Source organism: Staurois parvus, unplaced genomic scaffold (assembly GCF_062004578.1).
Source record: "Staurois parvus isolate SC_StPar_1 unplaced genomic scaffold, SC_StPar_1.0 ptg000172l, whole genome shotgun sequence".
In the NCBI taxonomy this organism is placed as follows: Eukaryota; Metazoa; Chordata; class Amphibia; order Anura; family Ranidae; genus Staurois; species Staurois parvus.
The window spans coordinates 12,152,333-12,178,251 of record NW_028317968.1 but is presented as its reverse complement, the minus strand read 5'-3'; the positions used below and the strand labels follow the sequence as shown (position 1 = coordinate 12,178,251).

Below are 25,919 nucleotides of genomic sequence, written 5' to 3'. Positions count from 1 at the left end.
GAACATTGATTTGACCCCCAACAATTAGAAAATCAAACAAAAACTTGTATGGATGGCCAGTTTTAGAATGAATGGCAGTTGACAACCCTTCTAGGAAGGAATGGTTACTGTAATTTTCCCCTTTTAAATAAAAATCTAATACTAATATTCAATACTAAGCAAGAAGACAATAGGCTTGTGCTAACTACTCTCATTTCCAACTTGCTTAAAAAAGGGAAGTGCAGAAGCTTAATTTTTTTTCTTTCATACTAGTCATTCCAATGCAGTGGCACACAGAAAAGTACCAACCTTTTCTTTTTCCACTTATCTCACTTTAAAGCTGAACTAGACCCATCAGTTAAAAAAAAAAAAAAAAGTTAAGTAGAACTATAGGCAAAAACTTTTCTCCCAGGTTGGATGGTTGCCCTAGGTTCACAGCTAAGAGGTTTCAGCAGTTTTGCAGAAACGCACAGCAGTCTATTTAACATGATTTCCTACAGGACACGTTCACATCTCTGTATTTTCACCCGGTGCATTTTTTTGGAAAGGGTCAGGGACTAAGGGACTATAGACTTCAATGGAAACGCTGCTGAAAAGAATGTAGTGCGTTTTTGCTGCATTTTAAATCTGCCTAGCATCAAGAAAAATTTTAAACATAGGTGCAAAAATGCAATGCAAAGCAGAAACTGCTTAAAATGCAAACTGCATAGGTGTGAGCCTAGCCTAAGGGAGGGTTATAACTTGTCTTTCTTCCCCCCATGTGTCCCAATTGCAGAGATTTCCCCTTCACTTCCTGTCCCATAGCCAAACAGATGAGAGTAAATACTTGAAAATTAGGGGAATTCCTTGGGAATACCCAGGTACCCAGAACTTTTGTCCCCATTGAAAGATTTCTAACTCTTCTAGGGAAAACCAATTTTTTTTTTTAACACTTTCACTGATCATGGTAAACAGGACAAATAGAGGATGAATCTCCCTAACAGGGCACATACAGCAATAAAAATTGCTAGGGAGTGGGTGGGGTCTTAATCCCTCTCCACTCCATCTAAAAATGTTTTGTCTTTTATATAAAGTCCCAGCAAGTGAGGAATGCCAACTGTCACATTTGCTTGTGCTTTCAAACCATCAAACAACTGATCACATATGCAGCTTCATGGCAGTTGTAGATCAGAGTCTAAAAATGTCAGCTTGACTGAAGGAAAAAAAAAAAAAAAAAAAAATACCTAAAGAGTTTAGTTCTGCTTTAAAGTGAAACTTTAGGCTGAGTAATTAAAATAGGCAGACAGGCAGGATCTTTAATGCAGAAGAAAGTCTTTTCAGTAATATAAAATTATATCTATATAAAAGCACTCAAAGATTCCTCCATCCACACATGGGAGGAATCTCCACTGCCACCTAAATACAGAAACAGGATGTAGTCACTTATGAAAAACAATTTCCACCTCGCTCAGTTTGTTTTTATTCAATGTCAGTTTTCCCAATTCCAGTTGTGTATGGCCAGCTTTCATCTTACCCTTTTTGGAAAAAGCTACATCTTTTTCTCAGCAGTTATGCAAGGGTGAAGCAGCTGTCTGAATACCTAACCAGTGGTTGCATCTGATAGTTGCAGTCACCATTTTGGCTGAGAATTTTTCACCAGGCTTGGGCTGGATTATTCCACCAGGCCCCCCCCCCCCCACAGCCTAAATAAGCATGTATGCCTAGCTTAAAGATTCTTCAGCAAGCTTTTTTCTTCAAGAAATGTAAAGTTCTAAACCTTTTACAAGAGATGTGTTTAACCTCAGTCAAACAAAAAAAAAAAAAAAAAAGTCAAAACCTACCTGTGCTTTCTAGGAAATGTTTACTTTTCAGTGCAGCATTCACTCCCAGCCCATTGCTGTCATCTGTAAGAGCTAGAATGACAACCCCAAGTACACATGTGCAGCAGCTTTATAAGTTGGCCACACAATGGCAGGAGTGCCGTGAATCCAAGACCAGAAGCAGCCAGACTGAGTGACAGTTCTGTCTTGTGAGCACTGGGGGGCAAATTATAAAGGCAAGTCTGCCAGTATAAAGCTTGAACATACTTGAGCTTTATAGCTACAGTAATGGATCTACAGCACAGCTTTAAGTATGCAGAGCAGGAGCTGGCTGCACCTATTGTATCCCTGTTCCAGAACACTAAGCTAGGCAAAACATTTTCAGGAGTCTAAAAGTATAGCCAAAGTATATACTATACAAAGCTATACTTCTATGGATCAAAACAGTGCAGTTCTCAGTCTTCAGCTAACAGTCTGAAGCCTGCTGACAGCTGATGTCAAAGCCTGTCTAAACTCTGGAAAGATCCTGACCAAAGAAACCTGGATCAGCACCTGGCTCAGCCTCTTAATGATCCACTGTGCCAGCCCTTCCACAGCCAAGCGCTCCAGTGACAGACAGTCAAACTCTTTGCCCAGAGCAGAGGGGAGAACTGCATGATCAGTGGTGTTTGATGGCTCAGTTCTTGTTGAGCTGGCAGGGGAGAGATGCCACTGCCACCTAGGAGAGTACAATTTTTTTTTTTTTTTTTTTTTTTTTTTTTTAATTCCAGAAAGCTACACTTCCCTTTAAAAAAGGACAACCTTTGTCATCTCAGATTTTAAAGAAACAATTTCTACTGGTTTTAAACAAATTACAGCACTTTCCTTGCATTCTGTGCAGTTTAGGTTTTTTCAAAAATGAAAACATGAAAGTGTCCAAATATCACAGTAAGCCTGATGGAAGGGAGCAAGTAATTGAAGCTAAAAGTTACTGGTGGTTTGTGACATCTCATCTCATCAGGGAAAAAGACACCATAGCAACATCTGGCAGCCCTCTTGACAGAACCTGCACTGCTCAAGACCCGCAATTATTTCTCCTATTCTCATCCCAGGTGGGAGACTGGTTACTATAACAAGCACAACTCATAATTACAGTGCATCCCCCAGGTATAGCTCACAACTGGTAGTTAAACATGTCTAAAGTCTTGACATTTTGAGGATGTTTGTAGTATAACAATCCGAGATTAATAGATCACCTAACTTTTACATGAAACATTATGACTCTTTACAGAAAACAGGTAAAAAAAAAAAGGGACAACAGTAAGTTTTGTCAGAAATTTTATTGATTTTGTAGAAACGGGAGCAGCTCACTTTCCAGGGAGAATTATGCCATCATACTAGAAAAAAACAAAACAAAAACTGTTAGAGAATCAAGGAACATGTTTAATATTTGCCAGCAGTAAATATCAAAACGTGTGGATATTACTTAAAGCGGAACTTTAGTCAGAAAATCAAGTCCTCATGGATCACTTCAGGCTGGCCCCTTTTGCAGGCATAACGATTTAAAAAAAAAAAAAAAAAAGTGCCTATATCGTTTTAGATCCAGTGCTCTACACATGCTCAGTTGCTCCATTTTTAGGCACTGTGCCAAGTTTTTAGAGGTTGATTTGATAGCCTAAAGATTATACAGTATTTATATAGCGCCAGAAGGTTTGCTCAGCGCTGTACATTATAGTGGGGGACAGAACATGAGACAATACAGTAACAAAATACATGAGGGGTTTGAGGGCCCTGCTCTTTCGAGCTTACAATCTAGGAGGGAGGGTGTACAGGGTATTAAAAATGTACACCTTAATGCTGCACAGGACTCTGGCCTTCAAAAAAAAAAAAAATGGCAGCCTCCGGCAAGCAGAAATGGGAGCAATGATGGAGGCAATTTACAGTGCACACTAATTTTGGTAGTATATTGTGGAGTATATGATCCATTTTTTATCAAGTTGTTCTGGGTAAAGTCCCACTTTAAAAGCTATAATTTACCAATAAGACACTACAAAGTAAAAACTGTTACAAGAAATACGGGGATGTTTCATTGATCTGCTGTTTAGCAAGAGTTAAAAATTCTAGTCAAAATTATAAGTCCTTTTCGAATACACTTGCTCCAAGCAGAATCAAGGTGTTGAAGCATGGTCATGAGAGTGGACAACATTTTCTGAATGGTTCAATACAACCTCGATTATGTGGCCAGTTTTCTGGTCACATAATTGGGGTTGGCAATGCAAGAAGGCAGGTATTTAGCCGAATGTACTTAAAAAGGAACCCAATTTTTAAGACCTTGTATACAAGTTTTAGCTTGTATAAGAGCATTCTGTGCAACATTAAGCCTGTCACGCTTGCATTCAAACAGGTTTCTTAAAAGCAAGATTCTACTCCAGTTTGGGATCACACATCTTACTGGGAGAGCCCATTGCTTAGAACAAGTTCCTGTTAGACTGTTCAATTTTCTAAAAAGCAAATTCCAGGCATGGTGTATACTTGTATACAAAGTTACATTGGTTCAAGCTGGAACAATACATCATCCCTAGCCGATACCCCAGAAGCTGGAAATTACTAAAGTAGACACCGCTACTCCAGTGATCTTCACTTGCTTCTGGGACCAGTGCCAAGAGGCCAGCCAGATACTGAATACCAGTAGGTGGTCAGCAAGTCAGGCATGGGTGTCAAAAAATGCAAAGCATTCACCAATTGGATGAAGTGGAGGGTGTGACATTGCTGGTGAAAAACAAAAAAAAAAAAAAACCTACTTGTCCAGGGACTAAAATCAGGGCTCCAATCTACTTGTCCAGATTAAAAAAAAACAAAAAAAAACCGTATTTAAAAATCGAAGGTGATTTTAGGAATGTCTGGGGCTTTTAAAAACAAAAAGGGTCTTTATGGCAACTTAAACGTGTACAGTGTGATGAACGATTGGCTGCCCCCCCGTAAAAGGGTGGGTCAGGGCTTGTACTTTAACCCTTATGCTGCCAGAGCCATTTTTTGCACACATTTAAAAAATAAAATAATTTTAGGTCTGAAGATTACATAAACCCCCAAACATGATATATTTTCTGAAAGCAGAGACCTTGGAGAATAAAATAGTGGTAGTTCCAATTTTTTATGTCACATATTACCGCAAACTTTCAGTAAAAAATACAATTGCCTTATTTTTTTGTAAAATATAAAAGATGAGGTTGCATCGAGTATATCGATATCCAACTTGTGAAACCTTAAAATTTGTGCGCTACGTGAAATGGTGACGAACATCAGTACCCAATATTTTCTATAGGTGACACTTTTAAAGCCCCTTATAGGTCACGTGTTACGGAGGTGGTCTGGTGCTAGAATTATTGCGTGCATTCTGGCGTCTGCAGCCATATGTGACATGTGTATCACAATCAACGGTTTCATGCGTAGGCTTCCCAGCGTGTGCTTTTACGTTTGTACATGCGTATATGTGGGGGTTGGGGCCTCAATTTTTTTTTGGGGGGGGGGGGGGTGTTGTGCTTGGGTGTAACTTTAATTTTTTACAATTAAAAATTTATTTTTTTTCCCACCACATAGGGGACGAAAGTTCCCTATGTGATGATTTTTGGTGACAAGTTCTGAGACATCCAAGGTCTAAAAGACCCTGGATGTCACCCTCTGCTCCACTGAATGTAATGTGGTGCACATCGCACCATATTACATTCTTTGAATTACAATCTCTCAGTGGGGACCCAGAAGTGACATCACGTCCGGGTTAGCACAAGGGGACGGGAGTGGACTTGTCTGCTTCTCCCTACCCTCTGACGGCAAGCCGGGCCTGCAGATGGCCAAGCAGAGCCCGGGAGACCTCATGGCCAGGGCGTGGAGAGGCTGGCACTGTGTGAAGCAATCAGCAAGAACACTGCCACTGATTGCTTCACCTGACAGGCGAGCCCTGCTGCTTGCCCACAGCAGGGCTAAAGGTAGAAAGAAACTACCTGCCCAGCGCCCAGAACTACATGTCCTGGGCATCAGGCGATAGTAATTCAACATCCCTGCATTGCCGCCCCACCTTGTTCAATCAGAATCTGACACTGCTTTGTATTCATTCAGAAAATGCAAAGCATTTTCTGAATGGTGCCCACACTAAGCGGATTACTTCCACGTCCACAATGCATCAGGCTTAGCACAGGGCCCACAAGTGGAGATCACTGAAGTAGTGGTATCCTACATGAGTGATTTCTAGCTTCCAAGGGCTTCAGCCAGGTATCGTATACAAATACTGGTCCAAAATACCATGGCTGCAATTCTTGTAAATAGACTGCAGTCCCACCACCAAGATCTGTTTAAAGTCCCCCAAATTCTAGTATACATGCCAATTAAAAAAAAAAAAAAAAAAAAAGAAGTCTGTGCAAGGCCCAACTATCACACAAAAGAGCATGCATGACATAGCCTGATGTTCATTGTGGTTTACTGGTGTGCCTCACCAAAATTTAAGTGAAAAGCAGAACATGCAAAGCCATACTGTACAATTCCTAAAGGTTTAAATAAATTTGCAGCACTAAAGATCTGTAATAGAAACATATACACACACTTTTAATATACAACTATAAAGGGATGATTATTTAAAACCACCAGCTGAAAACAAAGCATTGGCCATCAATTCTACCCCAGAAATTTGCCCACACGTGATCACAAAGTATGAGTATGGAAATTACGGACACTACACAGCAATATAAACCAATGTGGTTAGTAATCGCTTCATCGCTCTTCTAAGAACTAACTAGGTGTAAAAGGGACCATCACTCTCAGTTCAACACATATTCCAGGACAGAGATTCAGTATATGCGTAGGTTTACTTCTCAAGGCACCTGGTCAAAAAAGGCCGTTTACAAAAAGGAGTTTGCCAAAAATTACCTGATTATAGGTGTCTGCATCATAACAGATTCGTTCTAACCCTGACTGGCCACCTCAAGCTGATTAAACAAGCTTGAGGACACTACAATCTGAACACTAATGATCACCATTTTTAGACTTGAGACCATTTGCCCAACAAGTGAAAGCCACAAAGCACTATCTGACGCATCTCTACCATACCTACTTTACACCAGTCATGATGTCCAGTACACCAGGGCTTGACAAATTTGCTTTGAATCTAGGAGCCAGCTAAAAAGTTATAAAGCAAGGTGGGGGTAGCATCACAGCTACCTATCCAGCAGTGGCTCCTCCAGATGGTGTCAGTGGAGTGTATCTGGTGCCAGGAGGGGTAGCTGAGCTCATGTCCGCCTGGTGGTTGGGGAAGGGGGGTTAGGGCAGTTTGCAGTGTTGACGCTGTGCTGGAGATGGGGCTGTCTGACTTGGTGGCCCAGTGACTGCAGTCTCTCGATGCGCCTACTGGGGAAAGCTGCATGTGAAGGTGGCCTTGACGGGCTCTGGCGACCCTCCGAGCATTCATGCATGGCCACATCAGTGGACCAGATTGTCAGTGAGAAGCAGTGTCCTCCAGTGGGCCAGCTACTGTGGTGTTTTGCACCAGTTAGCTCAATCTGGAATGTGCACGGGGAGGAATGGAGAAGACTCCAGGGGTTCCAGGACACTTAGCTGGGCTCCACTGTGGGGCAGGGGAGAGGAGTTGGTCAAGGGGGTGGGGTTTAGTGTGGGATTTGTCAAGCCCCGCAGGACACCAATACTTTGCTACACACCATACATGCAATTCTGCACAAAAGAATTGTACCAAGATGCAAAATTAGGAAAAAGTTAGAATGTCACTAGAAAATTACAAACATTCCATCAGCACTTCTAGATTTCAGGGCTCACTAAAGGATAACCATGCATGTGACCCTTTAGCAATGCAGCTCACTACAACACATGGGATGCTTGTACACTGCGGTATGTCACGCTCTACAACAGTGCTTTGAGATGCATTTCACAAAGCATGCCACGGTAGAATAGATGGGAAGTGCATGTCTTACTGCATATTGCACATTACACAAAATGTGAATGGCTCTCAGAAAAATATGTATGGCTAGTCTTTGAAAAGCGAGCAAACCTTATTGAGATTAACAGTACTACTTTAGGATCAGCCTTCTACTCATTCTATTAAAGTGTGATTTAAGAGGCAAACACTTTATTGCACAAGTCATGCCAGCAGTAAATGATCTCCTCACTTCTAGGGCCTGCACTGTTCTGACAATCTCAATCAATTCAGTGCATCTTTCAAAAGCTGTCAAAATTAGAATGGTTTTTCAATTGGAAAATGTTTATGTGCTTAAAACTGCACATTTCATCTATCTTTAGGCGGAACGTCCGCTTCTGATCTCCTAGATGGTTGGAGCAGAAGTGGGAACAGGTACTTGCCAAAAATCTGGTACCTGCTCCCCAAAGGTGCCACTTCCTGTGTGGGGGACCAATCCTTAAAGTGGAACTTCCCTTTTGGGTGGAGCTTCGCTTTAAGGGGAGCCTAGAGCACCATCCACACAGACTGAAAAATGAAATCTTGCATATAAATATTTGACCAAATTTTAAAAATGTATTTAGATGAAACATTACAATATAAAAATATGACAATACTTCAGAGTATAAGTCCTATAACAATTTACCTTCTGCTGGAACCAACGCATTGCCTCCTCTTTACCAATCCGATGCTTGGCACCAATGCTGCCAGTCTTGCGCTTTTTGTCAGCAATGCTGAAGCCTGGACGGCCAAGGACCTACAAGAGTATAGACCACCAAGAACTAAATTGTTGTCCGCATGAGCCTTTTATATTAAAATTGCAATGACCAAAAGCATATCCGGTACCTAAAGAAACTAGTCAGAATTTACCTTTGTCTAGCCACATTCAATGGTTTACAACCTCAGTCCTCAAGTACCCCAAAACAAACCATGCTTTAGGAATTTCCCTTAAAGTGTTACTAAACTCAGGACCCTGAATTCACTTTATCTGGTCTCCCACAGTACACAGAAATGCAATCATTTTAGTAAATATTAACTGCTAAATTCCTTATCAGCAATATAAGGATCTAGGGACAGTGTGCAGCTGAGCACCCGTTAGAGTTTTCATTCTGCTCCGACTTTCCTCTGAGCCTGCATAACCGATGATCCTCTGGACAGTGCTCATCACATGCACCCTCCCAAAGGGGGGGAAAAAAAAAAAAACCCAAAACACTAGCAATACACACTAAAGCATGCATGTGCAGAGTGACTTCTAGAGCACTGTACCATCAGCAGATTGATTGGGGACAGTAGAAGGGGAGGATCAGAGAAGACCAGATCCAACTGTCTTTATACAATGTGGAGGATTAACCCCTTAGGTTCCACAGTGAGTATAACAAGCATGCTTTACTGCATATACAGACTGACTTTACTGCTGTGGGTTTAGTAACACTTTAAGAAGCTGTCAAATAAGCTAATGACATTTAATGAATCTGTAAAAAGTGAAGGAAATCCTGAAAACAACCTGTTGGTGGTACAGGATGACAGAGGCTGAAACTAATGCAGTAAACAGTGCAGTTACCTACAGCAATGAAGTCTACTATGAAGTTCCAAGAACATTAGATAGCAATATTCAACAAGTTTTACTGCAAAAATATAAAATGGGATTAGCCACTAATGAACAGGCCCTGAAAGTTTATTTTCAACAGAAAAGGGATATTTATGAACCAGGTAGCAATTTAAGTATACGTTTTTAGTGAACAGAGTTCCAATGCCTGAGACCACCATATTTGCTCTGACCTGTGAATCCTCAATAGTTCTGAAAGTGTTTTAAGTCCTAGCTACTGTCCAACAGGTTCTAGAATATGCTAGGAGTTCTAGTTTTTTGACAGATTAGAGCCTTGAGTTGCTGTTAAAAAAAAAAAAATAAATAAAAAAAAAAATAATAGATGACAGGAGAGGGAGCTCCAGCACACAACTAATTGACAGCCTCAGTTCAGTTCCCTGCCTGTGTGCTGTGGAGGGGGGGGGGGGGGGGGGTGTTGGTGTGCTTCACTCCAAATAGCGCTCATTGAGGTCTGCAAAGTAACTTCATATCCCTGCCCCCTGCTTTCTGAAAGCTCAACAAGCAAGATAAATTCTGCACTATGAATGGCTGCAGATACAAGTAGAGCTTATGTAGGAGGAATGGTTTCATATTTGTATCACCTGAGCCTAGTCACAGCACTGAGCATATGTGAGTGTTTACAACCACTTTTGAACAGCAGTTTGAATTCCAAACATTAACCACTTCCAGTCCAGATACTTTTACCCCCTTCCTGTTCAGGCCAATTTTCAGCTTTCAGTGCTGTCACACTGACAATTGCGTGGTCATGCAACACTGTACCTATATGAATTTAGCATTTTTTTGAGACAGATAAAGCCTTATTTTGGTGGTATTTATCCACCACTGGGATTTTTATTTTTTTTGCTATGTAAATGAAAAAGTCCAAACATTTTTAAAAGTGTTTTTCTTATAAAATTTTGCAAATAAATAGTATTTTATCATAAATCTTGGCCAAAATGTATTCAGTTATCTTTTCAGTGAAAAAAAAAAAAAACAAAAAAACCCCAAATTAGTTTATAACCAAAAATTGAAATTTTTAAACCCTTACTTTTTTATAGTTATGTTTTTTTCTTTTTACATACTGTCACCCTAGCAGTACAGTGTCACCATGGTGACACTACTAGTGGGGGGTGATGAAGATCCCCCCCCCCCACACCGATTGCTTTTACACCCATAAAAGGCTGTAAAAGCAATAGTTTCTCCTCTCTAGCTGCATTCTTGCAGCCACTGAGAACTACTGTGTGAGCTGAGATTGGTCACAGCTTGTCACTTGGTGCAAAGCTGTTATGAATAGCCTTATACCATGCGACCTCTGATCATTCACAGATTTCACAGGTAGTAAGCAATGATGTCAGAAGTGACATCTTGCTTACTACTCTGCATGTGATCACGGATTGGCTAATCCGTGATCACATGATCGGGACCTCGCATAGAGGTCCCGTCCGACGATCAATGTTCCACTGTGTCCGGAGGACACAACGGGCACCGGATCGTGGTGCTGCGCGCTCCCAGGGAACGCACACAAGCAGGGTGCGGGGAGGCTGTTTATTAACGGCCACCCTACCCTGCACTGCCACCGTCCGGCCGTTTATATACGCGGGCCAGACGGGAAGTGGTTAAACACTAGCACACATTCAAGTTGTATATGCAACTTTGTTTACAATGGGCAAAATAACAAATTTGCTTTAAGATTTTGAACCAGCATTAACTCCATTTATATACTAAAAAAATTAACTTTCCAAAGGGCATATAGTGATGCACCAATACATCAATCCCTGAAAATCAGCCAAATAGGGCTATCAGCTTTTTCAGAAGGAGGAAAGGAAGGAAGGGAGGAAGGGAAAACAGATAAGGATAATTGACTTCAATGCAAAAACACCTATTTAACCCCTTGCCTATTGGGCACTTATAACCCCTTCCTGCCCAGGCCAGTTTCCAGTGCTGTCACACTTTGAATGACAATTGCGCGGTCATGCAAAACTGTACCCATATGAATTTTTTTAGACAGATAGAGCTTTCTTTTGGTGGTATTTAATCACCCCTGGGTTTTTTATTTTTTGCTAAACAAACCAAAAACTGAAATGTTGAACAAAACAAACGTTTCTTAATTTTTGTTATAAAATTTTGTAAATAAGTGATTTTTCTCCTTCACTGATGTGCGCTAATATGGTTGCAGTGATTGGCACTGAGGAGCAGATAGGTGGCAATAGTAGGTGGCACTGATGGGCATTGACAGGCATCACTGATGAGCACTGATAAGGCGGCACTGCTGGGGCTACACTGATCATCAGGGCACCGATGATCAGTGTACAAATGTCCCCTCTGAGGAATGCCGATTACCAGCTCTCCGCACAAGCTGTCAGCGTGACAGCTCGTGAGGAGAGAAATGACGATAACTGGCACTTCCCTATTTACATGCGATCTGCTGTGATTAGACACAGCTGATCACATGACCGAGCCGACATCTTTGGCTCTTTCCATTGATTGTTGATCCGCTGTGTCCGAGGGACACAGCGCACCACCGATCGCCGCGCTCGCGGATCCGTGCATGCGCGGAATGAGAGAAAAGCCTTGCGCCCGTCATTAGCTTATATGGTGGGCGGGAGGCGGTTAAAGGAGAAGCTATTTTCACTGTACTTCTGTGGATCACAAGAGCGCAGTTCGTTCGGAACAGTGACCCATTTTCATGGGTGCAGCTCACTGTACAAGGGCAGACAGGCAGGTAATGATAGAGACAAAGCAGGTCTCATCTGCCTATTGACCCATCTTTACTACATAAAAAGTGCCACTTTAATGTTTTTACAGATATTAAAAGCTAACCACTAAGCAACAGTCTTAAATATTTTCAGCCCTTTAAAAAACTTTTTTTGGACTGTTCACTCTGATACAAGTTTAAAAATATAAACTAGCAGGTCACCAGGGTAGAAACAAAAAGTGGAAAGGCAGCCACCATATTAAAAGCTGGAGGGCTTCATTTTAAAAGAAGTCCTTCATAATGTGCTAGTAAGCAATGCATATTAGCACATAGTGACATTCCTTTGAGGGGATTTTTTCTTTTTAAACCTGCGGTTTACTACTGCTTCAAGAGCCTCTTGTTAAAGCCATTAACAGATGCTCACATTTTGTTCACCACATCAGAAAACAGGGTTTAAAGCACCGTAGTTGTGTACTACATTATACATACCACATAGAAATCCAGCCCGTAGATTCCAATGCTTGGGTCATATTTAATCCCCAGATCAATGTGCTCCTGGATACCAAATCCAAAGTTTCCTGTTTCAGAGAAGTTATTCTTCCTCAACTCATATTCTCTGACCTGTACACAAAAAACACAAGCCACCATTATAGCAGAGCATAAAAAAAAAAAAAAAAACAAAAAAAAAAAAAAAAAAAAAAAAAAAAAAACACCACACACCTTTAAAAATGCCACATTTTACATCCATGTATAGCAATGCTAGCATATTTCCCAATGATTTTACAAATCCTACTGTTCTATGATCCCTGCTTAGGGACCAGTAAAGCCTAAGTGACCCGAAGTCTCTGAACAAGCAAGAGCAATGCAAGCCAATGGCAATTCGAGGCCAGAATCAAGCTCTGACAATTTGTAAAAGACCAACACTAACATCCTCCCTTGAATAATACACAGGTGAACTTGTTCTTTTATAGTGTGTACAATGTTGTGAAAGCATAAGCCCCTGCTCCCTGCCAATCCCCCCATTTCTTCTCAACCCCCCCCCCCCCCCCCTCAAGGAAAAAAATAAAAATAAAAATATAGAAAAGAAAAAGTGGCCGTTCTCAATTAACTACCAAGGTGCTGTATAGCACCATGGTAGTTCATTAAATCGGTCAATATATCTGCTTGCTTGTATATGCCAGAATGGCAAGCAGAAATCCTGACAAATTTGGAGACCTGCATGGCACCAGCAATCTACTGATCACCTGTGCAAATGCTTTACAGACACTTATTTTTACCAAAAGGTGAGCTTGTCTTTTAAAGCGCGGCCAAAGTTCTGCCGCTCACAGGCAGCTTTTCTTATTGCAGAAGAGATATACAATGTCTCGCTTGCAATAAAAAAGAAAAAAAAACACTTACCTGCCTATTTGCAGCATCCCCTGGCATTTAAACTGAGCTTGCAGCTGCTGACCTAATCCCTATGTGCCAGAGTGATGGCATCCCACACCAGATGAAGATGGCTGAAAATGGACAGGTTTGTGTGCGACTGACCATTGAAGGAAAGGTGATTAACTTCCTTTGGTTGTATTTTAAAGGTTATGATCACTACCCAAAAACAGAATTAGGCTTAAAGCCCCAGATAATTCCAAGTACATATTCTTTTCGCACTCCTAGAATACAAGAGCACTAAACTGAAGATCATGGCACCAGCTGAGATGTCCAGCAATAAGACAAGACACCTTCTGCAGTCCTACCTTAGCTGGCATCTGAGTGAAAGTCAGAAAGCTGCACTAAAGCAAGTCAGGCCCATTTAAAATTTTGATTTACCTTAAGCCCCTTCTCCAAGATCTCTTCTGCTTTGGCTCCTCGGACAGTACAGTGAACTGCAATTTTTTCATTTCTCCTAATTCCAAAAGATCTCACAGTGTAGCGAGCTGTAGAACAAAAAAAAAAAAAAATAGTCAACACGGACATGCAAGTCATTGTAAATTTCTTGGCCAAAATCAGGCAGATATCAACTAAATAAGTCAAGCAACTACCAACATCCCCAATTCATGTAAACTAAGCTAGGACCTGACTTGATGCACCATACAGCTTTAACAAAACAGATTTGTAGATCATCTCTTTCCAGGAGTTGGAGATTCTCTACTTGCTCGACTACCCCTGCCTAACCCTGTAACCAATTTTTCTGTGCTTGTATACCCAGTTAAAAGAGAATTGTGGAGCCAATCACCTCTGATGGCTGTCTTAGAAATTGATTATGGAAGTTTCCTCTTAACTGTCCCTGTAAAAAAAAAAAAAAAAAAAAAAAAAAAACAAAAACCACACCCAGTGTTACTAGCCCATGTAGTAAAAGCCTTACTTGCCTCCACGTTCTCCTTCCCCTTGCTATGTGGGAAACTTTGTGGCCCCTGTATTTCCTGTACTGCACACACAGTTTTGCGATCTATTGCAGGTGTCAATTCTCAGTTAACGACACCTCAAAAGCAAGTCGCAATCACAGCGAGTCTGGCTGAACCTGATTGCACAGTAAAAAACCAACCATGTGAAAGATTTCCAGAGTAGCTCAATAAAATGTGCGTGCACTTCTTTGGTGCAGTGCGCAGAATTTCATAGAAATCTCACAGAAATGTGGTGTGATTGACATGTGAGCTATAATGTACACAGAGGCTAACAGTACTGTACACCCCTAGAAAAAAAGAAAATGAAGCTTTGTTATACAATCAGCAAGACTGGCCTCACTGTAGGACAAGAAGCTTACCTTTGGAGAAGACAGGTGTCTGCCCAGTGAGCTGCTCCAGCACTTTAGCCGCCCGGGTCAGTCTGTCACCACTCTCACCAACACAGATATTGAGGCAGAGCTTGCGGATTCTCAGGTCACGCATAGGATTTTCTTTCTCTGATTTTTCCTGGGAAAGATATCAATTTCATGAAAAGACTTAACCCTCAAGCTGTGGGATAAAATATACATAACTGAAAGCCAGCCTCAGTTTAGCATGATCAATACAGTCAGATACTAGGCAGCTCAACACTCTGCTCTAAGTACATAAAGCAATTATAAAGGATCTAGTCAATTACACAAAAAGGTAAAAGCCAATAGATATAGATACGATAGCTGTTGACTTAAGTGGCTGTAAAGGCATTCTGTGCAGTAAGTTAAAAAAAAAAAAAAAAAAAAAATTCTGCATGCAGCCCCCCCCCCCCCCCCCCCCCCAATACTTAGCTGAGCCTGATCTCAATCCAGCAATGTGCATGAGAGCCTAGGCTCTCTTGCTCCTCACTGGTTCAGATACAGCAACCAGGGGAGGGTTGAGCCAGAGGACCCAAGAAGGCGGAGGATAAGGGCTGCTGTGTGCAAAACCACTGCACAGTGCAGGCAATTATGACATATGTCATTTTATTAGGGGGAAAAAAAAAAAAAAAAAAAGGCTTTACAAGCACTTTAATATACAGGTACTTTCCAACCCATGGATCCAGTGCTGTCAGCTCTTCACCTGTCTTCAGGTCTGTGGCACCACCATCTTGCTTTTGGAAAGCTAGCTGTGACTTGCTGTTTCACAGCTGGCATCCTACTGCGCATGCGAGAGACACGCTGTGCTTTGAGTCTCCTGGGGCATGCAACATGTCTCAGGAGGCTGCTGGAAGAGGGGGCTGAACTTCCGCTTTTCTCACCTCAGCGAAAAGAGCAGAAATGGGAGTGGTACCTGTCAGAAAAAGGTACCAATTCCCTCCAAAAATTCTTACGATGAGGGAGAATAGGCAGAACTTTCGATTTTAGGTGAAGCTCTACTTTAAGACAAATTTAGAATTCACACCATTGCAGAATCTAACCGCAGTGTAAGAGCCCATTTACATCAAATGCATTTCTGAATGCTTGCAAAGCGTTTTAAGAGTTCACATTTCCTTTGGCCTTTTATATATGGTACTTTGCAGTACAAAAAATTATTGCAAGCTTCTTGTACTTTCGTGCACTGGAACATAAAAACCTGGATTTTATACAGTCAATGCAGTACGCATGTGTTCAGCATAGCATCCCACTGTATCTGATGTGAACGGGCCCCAACACCCCGGTCACATCAACCCCAACTTCGAAATCGTGCGACTTACAGTGAAGTCGCACGATTTCAGAGTTGGGTGACATGCCAATTTCCGGTGTGATTTGCAAGACATCTGACACAGATGTGTACGTAAACTGCACCAAAAGTAGTGCATGTACTACTTTAGATATCGGTGACCAAGTTGGAACTGCATTGATATGACTGCTCTAATTGTGGACAATAGGGTGTGACTTGGCATGCGATTTGCAAGTCGCATGGCATGCAAATCCCATGGCAATTCGCATGCAGTATGACCAGGGGCTTAAAGCGGAGTTCCACTCACACTGTAAAAAAAAAAAAAATAAGTCAGCTGCAACAAAAACTGTAGCGGACTTTTAAAAAAAAAAAAAAGCCACTCACCTGTCCCATGATCCCAGTGTCCTCCCTGCAGCCCATTTCACCAGCCGTCCTGTATTCCAGGAGACCGGCATCTTTAGTGTGGGCACCCGGCTGTGACAGCTTGCGCTTTCACAGCTGGGTGCCCATTGCGCATGTGCGAATAGCGCTGCGCTTCCTGAATGGCCCCGTAGTCTTCTGGGACCTGTTACGTGTCCCAGAAGACTACGGGGAGGGAGGGTAGGACAACTTCCACTTCCCTAGGCGATCACAGCGGAGTGGGAGTAGGTACCCGTCGTTTTCAAGTACCCGCTCCCCAAAGGTGCCAATCCTTAATGGGGAGCGGAGGACCAGTCTTTCAAGCAGAACTTCCCATTTTGGGTGGAACTCTGCTTTAAACCCCCAGTTGCAATGAGTGTGAATTGGCATGCGACTTGCAAATCACATCCTATTGTCCGCAATTACAGCAGTCACATCAGTGCGGTTCCGACTTGGTCGGAGCTGCGCCAATTTTTAAAGTAGTACATACACTACTTTAGGTGCGATTTGCATAGACATCTGTCAGATGTTTTACAAATCACACTTAAAATCGGCATGGCCCCAGACTTTGAAATTGTGCGACTTCACTGTAGGCCGCGTGATTTAACATTAAGCTTGATGTGACCGGGATGCAAGTCGCACGATTGTCAACGTCAGCTCTGATGTGACCGGGATGCAAGTCGCACGATTGTCAACGTCAGCTCTGATGTGACCGGGATGCAAGTCGCACGATTGTCAACGTCAGCTCTGATGTGACCGGGATGCAAGTCGCACGATTGTCAACGTCAGCTCTGATGTGACCGGGATGCAAGTCGCACGATTGTCAACGTCAGCTCTGATGTGACCGGGATGCAAGTCGCACGATTGTCAACGTCAGCTCTGATGTGACCGGGATGCAAGTCGCACGATTGTCAACGTCAGCTCTGATGTGACCGGGATGCAAGTCGCACGATTGTCAACGTCAGCTCTGATGTGACCGGGATGCAAGTCGCACGATTGTCAACGTCAGCTCTGATGTGACCGGGATGCAAGTCGCACGATTGTCAACGTCAGCTCTGATGTGACCGGGATGCAAGTCGCACGATTGTCAACGTCAGCTCTGATGTGACCGGGATGCAAGTCGCACGATTGTCAACGTCAGCTCTGATGTGACCGGGATGCAAGTCGCACGATTGTCAACGTCAGCTTTGATGTGACCGGGATGTAAAGCTGCAGCAATTCATACATTACACCAAAATAAAAGAAAACAGACAATAATCCTAATAAAAGGAAGGCCTAGAGCAGAGGCTACCGCCAGAGGAAGTAGATGATCCCAGCAACATGCGGAGGGCAGTATCAGACAAGTCTAGCCATGTCCTGATCACAGCACATCCACTGGACAGGGGACCACAACACCCCCCCCCCCCCCATTTTATCTGGGCCTGGCCATTAAGTAGCATCGGACTTTACACACTGCATAGCAACACATGAGATCATCATGAAGTCTCCAATGTATACAGTTCAGCTTTTGGATCATCTTTAGAAAAGCCCACAAATACAAACATTACAAAACCAACAGATGCTCCAAGAACTAGATATCATGTAGGCCTTCGCTTCCTTGCAGAGTAGCATCCCAATAAGACACTGAGTGACATACAGCAGACACACAGGGCTCATTAGTGCCCTGATTAGGGATGAGATGGGAAATGTACAGGGCGACATACACACTAGGCCCATCCGTCACTGCAGCCCCCTCCTCACTCCCTGCCATACAATAATAGGGCGCCTGAGGTCCGCAGGACGGTACACAACCCTAACACAAAGCCGACCCGCCCGATATTATCACAGCAGGAGGATTGCAGCAGATTACAACAGCCGGTATTCTCCGTTCCCGCATACACTCACCGCCATGTTGGGAGATGGGAAGAGATCGCGAGATTTCCGATTCTGCCTTTTATACCGGGCTGTGACGTAATGCTCGAAGTCACTCTTCTCGAGAGCTTTACGTACCACGTGATTAGCGGAAGTCCCTCAGAGACGATAGAAAGCTGAATGGTGGAGTGATAGTCATGATTCCATCTACACTGCATGGAACGTTCTTTACATCCCTGAGAGAGCAGGCTCTCCAGTGTTCCAAGGCGATAGGTTCCCTTGTGGAAGGCGGTAGATGCACACAATGTGATGTGGGTGCAGGAGCTGGATAGAATGGGGAATAGGTGGGACCTGTGGGTGCTGCTGTAGAGACCCCTCTTACTGCCTTTCCTGTTCAGCCGTGGCCAAAGGGTTTGAGAATGACACATATTAAGGTTCCATGTACACGGGACACTTCTGAACCATGGAAACTGCTGGAAAACGTAGATTAAAAAACGTCTGTTTAGCCGCGTTTGCGTACCGCATTTATGAGCGTTTCCGTTTAGAAGCGTTTGTTAACCACTTCAATTGTGGACACCCCCCTGTCCAGGCTAATTTTCAGCCTTCAGCGCTATCACACTTTGAATGACAATTGTGTGGTCATGCAACACTACCCATATGAATTTCTTAGCATTTTGTTTTAGACAGATAAAGCTTTATTTTGGTGGTATTTATTCACCACTGGGATTTTTATTTTCTTTTGCTATGTAAATGAAAAAGTCCAAAAATTTTGAAAAGTGTTTTTCCTATAAAATTTTGCAAATAAATAATATTTCATCATAAATCTTGGCCAAAACTTATTCCGTTATATTTTTAGTAAAAAAAAAATAACCCAAATTAGTTTATAACCAAAAATTATAATTTTTAAACATTTTTTTACATGTTTATTTTTTTATATTATTTATGTTTTGTTTTGTTTTTTTTACATACCGTCACCCTAGCAGTACAGTGTCACCATGGTGACACTACTACTTGTGGGGGGTGATGAAGATTTTTTTTTTACACTCATTGCTTTTATACCCATAAAGGCTGTAAAAGCAATCATTTCTCCTATCTGGCTGCATTCTTGCAGCCATTGAGAACTACTGTGTGAGCTATGATTGGTCATAGTTTGTCACATGGTACAAGGCTGTTGTGAATAGCCTTGTATCATGTGACCTCGGTGATCATTCACAGATTTCACACATAGTAAGCAATGATGTCAGAAGTGACATCTTGCTTACTACTCTGCATGTGATCACTGATTGGCTAATCAGTGATCACATGATCAGGACCTCGCACAGAGGTCCCGTACAATGATCGGTGTTCCACTGTTTCCGGAGGACACAGCGGGCACCGGATCGCGGTGCTTCGCGCACAAGCAGGGGGCAGGGAGGCCGTTTATAAATGGCCACCCGACCCTGCACTGCCACCTTCCGGCTGTTTATATACAACGGCCAGACGGGAGGTGGTTAAAGGTAACTTCAGGAGACTTTCCAAAACGCACTGAAAAACAGTAAAAAATTAACTATTTCAGACATTTTGAGAGAAATAGAGCAGAAGCATAGAGAGCAGTATTTGTTGAGATTAGCTGTGTTTTTTTTTTATGTGGTGTTTGGATGTGTTCCAGCTCATTTCTGTGCAGAAATTATTGCAGCAGTGTCTAACATATTTTATTTCATGCGAAACCTCAAAGTATGGTGTACCAGGTCCATTTGAGCACCGGGAAAACACTTTGCATGCATTTTTCATGATGAAAAAAGGCTCTGGACAGCATCTGGAAATAAAAGTTAAACATTTTCCAAATGCAAATGCTTATAAACGTGGTTAGCCGCTTTTACAAGCATTTTGCGTTTTAAACGCTGATACAATCTGCTGAACACAAGTTTTCTGCATTCAAAAAAATGACTGTAAACTCAACTGCCTGTAAATGACGATGTGTACATGAACACATAGGAAAACATTAGGGAGAGTTCGGGGGCTGCTGAAAAAAACGCTGAACAGCTCCTGAATGTGAGTTTATCAGCTGCAGTGTACATGAGCCCTAATTGTCACAAAGTCTGCTGCTTCTGTGTTTTTAGATCTTTTTGTCAGATGTTACTATGGTATACTGAAGTATAATTACAAGCATTGTATAAGTGTCAAAGGCTTTTATTGACAATTACTTTAACACCTAGTTCCAGTCAAAATAACAGACACTTACCTGTCCCTTGATCCCCTGGTGTTTTCCCACAGCCCATTTCACTGGCTGCTCAGTGTCCCCGGTGCCAGCATCTTCAGTATGGGCACCTGGCTGTGACAGATTGCAGCTTCACAGCCGGGTGCCCACTGTGCATGCATGAGTAGCGCTGCTCGTTGTGAATGGTTCTGTAGTCTTCTGGGACCTGTCATGTGTCCCAGAAGAGTATGGGGAGGGAGGGCAACTTCCGCTTTTGATCGCCGAGGCGATTGCAGCAGAGGTGAGAGTGGGTACCTGTCAATTTCGGGGTACCTGCTCCCCAAAGGTGCCAATCCTTAACAGGGAGCGGGGGACCAGTCCTTAAAATAGAACTTCCCCTTTTGTGTGGAGCTCCGCTTTAAATCTATGCAAAGAGCCAAAATTTGCAGTGTTTGCCCTTCTTTTTCAAGACCTGCAATTTGCCCTGGGATGCTGTCAGTCAACTTCTGGGCCACGTCCTGACTGGTGGCAGCCTGTTCTTGCATAATCAATGCTTGAATTTTGTCACAATTTGTGGGAGGTTTTTTGTTCACCTCTTGAGGATTGACCACAATTTCTCATTGGGATTAAGGTCTGCGGAGTTTCCTGGCCATGACCCAACATTTTGATGTTTTGTTCCCCAAGCCACTTAGTTATCACTTTTACCTTTTTGACAAGGTGCTCCATCATGCTAGAGAAGGCATTGTTCGTAACCAAACTGTTCTTGGATGGTTGGGAGAAGTTGCTCTCGGAAGATGTTTTTGTACCATTCTTTATTCATGGCTGTGTACCTAGGCAAAATTGTGAGTGAGCCCTCTCCCTTGGCTGAGAAACAACCCCACACATGAATTGTCTCAGGATGCTTACTGTTGGCATGACACAGGACTGATGGTAGCGCTCACATTTTCTTCTCTGAACAAGGTTTTTTCTGGATGGCCCAAGCAATCGGAAAGGGGATATGTAAGAAAGTGCAGCACTAAAAAAAAAAAAAATATTGCAGAATGGTGCAAAAGTGCAACACATAAAAGTGCAAGAAACATTGGTAAATTCGAAATGTAAAAATTAAACAATATGATAAAGTGCATCCTGAATGTAATGAGCTGAGTGAAACAGTAAAGTGCATCAAGTAAAAGCATGAAAATATCAGCTAAACAGCTCAAAAAGCAAATGCCAAACAATAAAGTGTATCACGGGCAGAATCTAAATACAATAATGTCCGTGGTGATCCGTGAAGTAAAGTGCAGTAGTAAATGATTTTACAATAAACATAAAATCTGAGATATATAAATACAGTTGTGACCAAAATTATTCAACCCCCAATGCTGTAAAGGGGTTTAGGGACTATAGTGTACATTTGGAATTGTATTCAGAATCAAATCCTACAAGGACGTTGTAACTACCCAAATGCAACTAAAATGACATCAATTGTTTATGTAATACAGTAGTAAATGGTTCTTATGTGGTTTCTTCATTGCCACAATTATTCAACCCCTTAAAGACTACCACTCTGAAGAACAGAGGTTCATACAGGTGCTTTCCATCAGGTATTGAAAACACCTGTGGATGTCACCGAGCAGCAATCAAGCATAATAAGCACCAATTAGGCAGCTTTAAAATGACTGTGATACTCAGCTCCTTCTAGACATTTACTGGTGTGGTTACAAACATGGTGAAGGCAAGAGAATGGTCCAGGAAGACAAGAGAAGAGGTGATTTCTCTTCACAGGAAGGGCAATGGCTATAAGAAGATTGCAAAGATGTTAAACATACCAAGAGACACCTTAGGAAGCATCATTCGCAAATTCAAGGCAAAGGGCACTGTTGAAACGCTACCTGGTCGTGGCAGAAAGAAGATGCTGACTTCGACTGCTGTGCGCTACCTGAAGCGTAGAGTGGAGAGAAGTCCCCGTGTGACTGCTGAGGAACTGAGAAAAGATTTGTCAGATGTGGGTACAGAAGTTTCAGCCCAGACAATAAGACGCACACTGCGTAATGAAGGCCTCCGTGCCAGAACTCCCAGGCGTACCCCCTTGCTGTCTCCAAAGAATAAGAAGAGTCGACTGCAGTATGCCAAAAGCCATGTGGACAAACCACAAAAGTTGTGGGATAGTGTTCTGTGGACTGATGAAACAAAATTAGAACTGTTTGGGCCCATGGATCAACGCTATGTTTGGAGGAGGAAGAACAAGGCCTATGATGAAAAGAACACCTTGCCTACTGTGAAGCATGGTGGAGGGTCAATCATGCTTTGGGGCTGTTTTGCTTCTGCAGGTACAGGGAAGCTTCAGCGTGTGCAAGGTACCATGAATTCTCTTCAGTACCAGGAGATATTGGATGGAAACGTGATGCAGTCCGTCACACACCTGAGGCTTGGGAGACGTTGGACCTTTCAACAGGACAATGATCCCAAGCATACCTCCAAGTCCACTAGAGCATGGTTGCAGAGGAAAGGCTGGAACATTTTGGAGTGGCCATCGCAGTCACCAGACTTAAATCCGATTGAGAACCTCTGGTGGGACTTAAAGAAAGCAGTTGCAGTGCGCAAGCCTAAGAATGTGACTGAACTGGAGGCCTTTGCCCATGAAGAATGGGCGAAGATACCCGTAGATCGCTGCAAGACACTTGTGTCAAGCTATGCTTCACGTTTAAAAGCTGTTATAACTGTAAAAGGATGCTGTACTAAGTACTAAGATTGAATGTCACTTGGGGGTTGAATAAAACTGATAATGCTGTGAGCACAGAAAAGACATTTGTGGTTATTTCATTATAACTGTTATGTTATATTTGTCTGACCTACAAGTGCCTCTTTAATGTAAATGTAAGCAAGATGACTGAATGATCAAAAGCAATGTCAAACTGGCCAAAACACTCAATTTCAGTGGGGGTTGAATAATTTTGGTCACAACTGTAGGATAAAACTCTACATCAATGTCCATGGTTAAACGTGCTATTTATATAGTCAAATATCCATAAATGGAAGCAATTGTCCATGAAACCATAAGGCACAGTATAATTAAGGTGCAGAGTGCAAATGTGCTGATGATCACACAAAAGAATCCACCACCTCTCTGGGATGTACACTTTATTCATGGCTGTGTTCCTAGGCAAAATTGTGAGTGAGCTCACTCCCTTGGCTGAGAAGCAACCCCACACATGAATGATCTCAGGATGCTTTACTGTTGTCATGACACAGGACTGATGGTATTGCTCACCTTTTCTTCTCCGATCAAGGTTTTCTCTGGATGCCCCAAACAATCGGAAAGGGGATTCATCAGAGAAAATGACTTTCCCCCAGTCATCAGCAGTCCAATCCCTGTACCTTTTGCAGAATATCAGTCTGTCCCTGATGTTTTTCCTGGAAAGAAGTGGCTTCCCTTCCTGACACCAGATCATTCACCAAAAGACTTTGTCTCACTGTTCATGCAGATGCACTCACACATGCCTGCTGCCATTCCTGAGCAAGTTCTGCACTGGTTGTGCCCCAATCTCGTAGCTAGATCAACTATAGGAGATGGTTCCTGGCACTTGCTAGACTTTCTTGGGTGCCCTGAAGCCTTCTTCTCAACAATTGAACCTCTCTCCTTGAAGTTCTTGATGATTTAATAAATTATTGATTTAGGTGCAATCTTAGCAGCAATCATTTTGCATGTTAATTATTTCTTGTGTAAAGCAATGATGACTGCACGTGTTTCCCTGCAGGTAACCATGGTTAACAGAGGAAGAACAATGATTTCAAGCACCACCCTCCTTTTAAAGCTACCAGTCTGTTATTCTAACTCAGTCAGCATGACAATGTGATCTCCAGCCTTGTCCTCAATGAAGCTGACACCTGTGTTAATGAGAGAATCACCGACATGATGTCAGTTGGTCCTTTTGTGGCAGGGCTGAAATGCAGTGGAAATGTCTTTTTTCTTTAGATTAAGTTCATTTTCATGGCAAAGAGGGACTTGGCAATTAATTGCAAGTCATCTGATCACTCTTTATAACATTCTGGAGTATATGCAAATTGCCATCATAAAAACTGAGGCAGCAGACAATATGAAAATTAATATTTGTGTCATTCTCACAATTTTTGGCCAGGGCTGTACAGTGCTGTCAGGATAGGAAGTAAGTAGAAATCTCACACTGGTACTGAAGGCAATGAAAATCAAGCATAGCTCCCAACCCTTCCCTTGTGGAACTTCACTGTCAATCAGCATGGACTATTTTTAATCCTTATGCTGCTAGCAGTAGTAAATGAATAGGAAAGTATATCATATTTACTTGTTTTAAACTTTTTTTTATTCATTTGTTCAGTTGCTTCCTGGTTTCCATGCCTAGGAAAATTATATCATACATCCCAGGAGTCTTCAGGAGGGGAGGAAGGGTTCTCAGCTCAGCAAATGCCTGAGCTAAATGCAGATGGATTCCAGGAAGTAACTGCTACATGAATCACCTGCCCTTACTCAAGATGGCCACTGACAGAAATGCTAGGGTGTCAAATCAAAGTTATTTCTCAGCAAAATAAAGCATGGAGATATGGATGAATGGATGGATGGGTGAGTTTGCTTTGAATATTAAAAGAGAAGTTTGGGGGTTTTGTTTCTTTAAATCATAATTACCTAAGTGGATCCAGCATCGGTCCCCTACTGGCTCCAAGTATGAGAACTCAGCAATCACATGACCGCTGATTGCTGAATTCTCACAGCCGGGAGCAGCTAGCTCAGACTCGCAGCACATCGCTGATATTCGTTCCTCTCACTGTGTGTGTAGAGTTGGATGCTGCTGGACATGTCCTTGCCAGGCTCTCCAATTGCATGTATTGGAACTCCCCTGTAAAAGTAATCCAGCGGCTTGTTAGCTGTTTGGATTACTTTTATTTTGTAGGAGATTGCCAGTGCTACAAGAGGATACCTCGATCATTGCTGCAATGATGACCGAGATATCACCCTTCTCATCCGAGGATGATTATAAATCTTGGACAGGAAGTGGTTAAAGTTTACTCAATGGCAAATTGTTTTGTTTTTTGTTTTGGATAGAGGAGAGAGTGATTAGAACCCCTATTAGATTTGTATTGCTGTCTGTGTCCCTGTTAGGGAGATTCTCCCTCTCTATTTGTCCTGTTTACCATTATTGAAAGTAAAAAGAAAATTTCAAATTTTGCTTTATTATTATTATACAGGATTTGTATAGCGCTGACAGTTTGCGAAGCACTTTACAATATAAGGGGAGACAATACAAATTTAAAACGAGGGTTAGGAGGGCCCTGCTCCTGGCAGCTTGCAGTCTAAGCTTCAGGAAAGTAAAAGCGGGGAACCTTTCCACTGTGGACACTAGTTCTAGTGGGTCTCCAAGGAATTCCCTTAATTTGCACGGATTTCCTCTCTTCCTGTATAGCAATGGGACAGGAATTGAAGGGAAATCTCCCCAATGG

General features: G+C 42.4%; 1 protein-coding gene across 1 annotated transcript; it reads right to left on the bottom strand.

The window, feature by feature from the left end:
• Positions 1–3,082: 3,082 nt before the first annotated feature.
• Positions 3,083–18,414, bottom strand: RPL11 (ribosomal protein L11). The gene is made up of 6 exons (XM_089676693.1): positions 18,326–18,414; positions 14,731–14,878; positions 13,797–13,903; positions 12,480–12,611; positions 8,357–8,467; positions 3,083–3,154 (listed from the first exon to the last, which is right to left on the bottom strand). The coding sequence occupies exons 1-6, from the start codon at positions 18,329–18,331 to the stop codon at positions 3,125–3,127; spliced, it is 534 nt and encodes a 177-aa protein (XP_089532819.1). The 5' UTR covers positions 18,332–18,414; the 3' UTR covers positions 3,083–3,124.
• Positions 18,415–25,919: the final 7,505 nt, after the last annotated feature.

What these genes read in the sequence shown, in the direction of transcription:
- RPL11 (XM_089676693.1), bottom strand. An exon ending in TCTTGGAGAAGGGGCTTAAG is followed by an intron (nt 12,612 to 13,796) that starts GTAAATCAAAAT and finishes TTTTGTGTACAG; the next exon opens with GTCAGAGAATATGAGTTGAG. An exon ending in ACGGGCTGGATTTCTATGTG is followed by an intron (nt 8,468 to 12,479) that starts GTATGTATAATG and finishes ATACTCTTGTAG; the next exon opens with GTCCTTGGCCGTCCAGGCTT.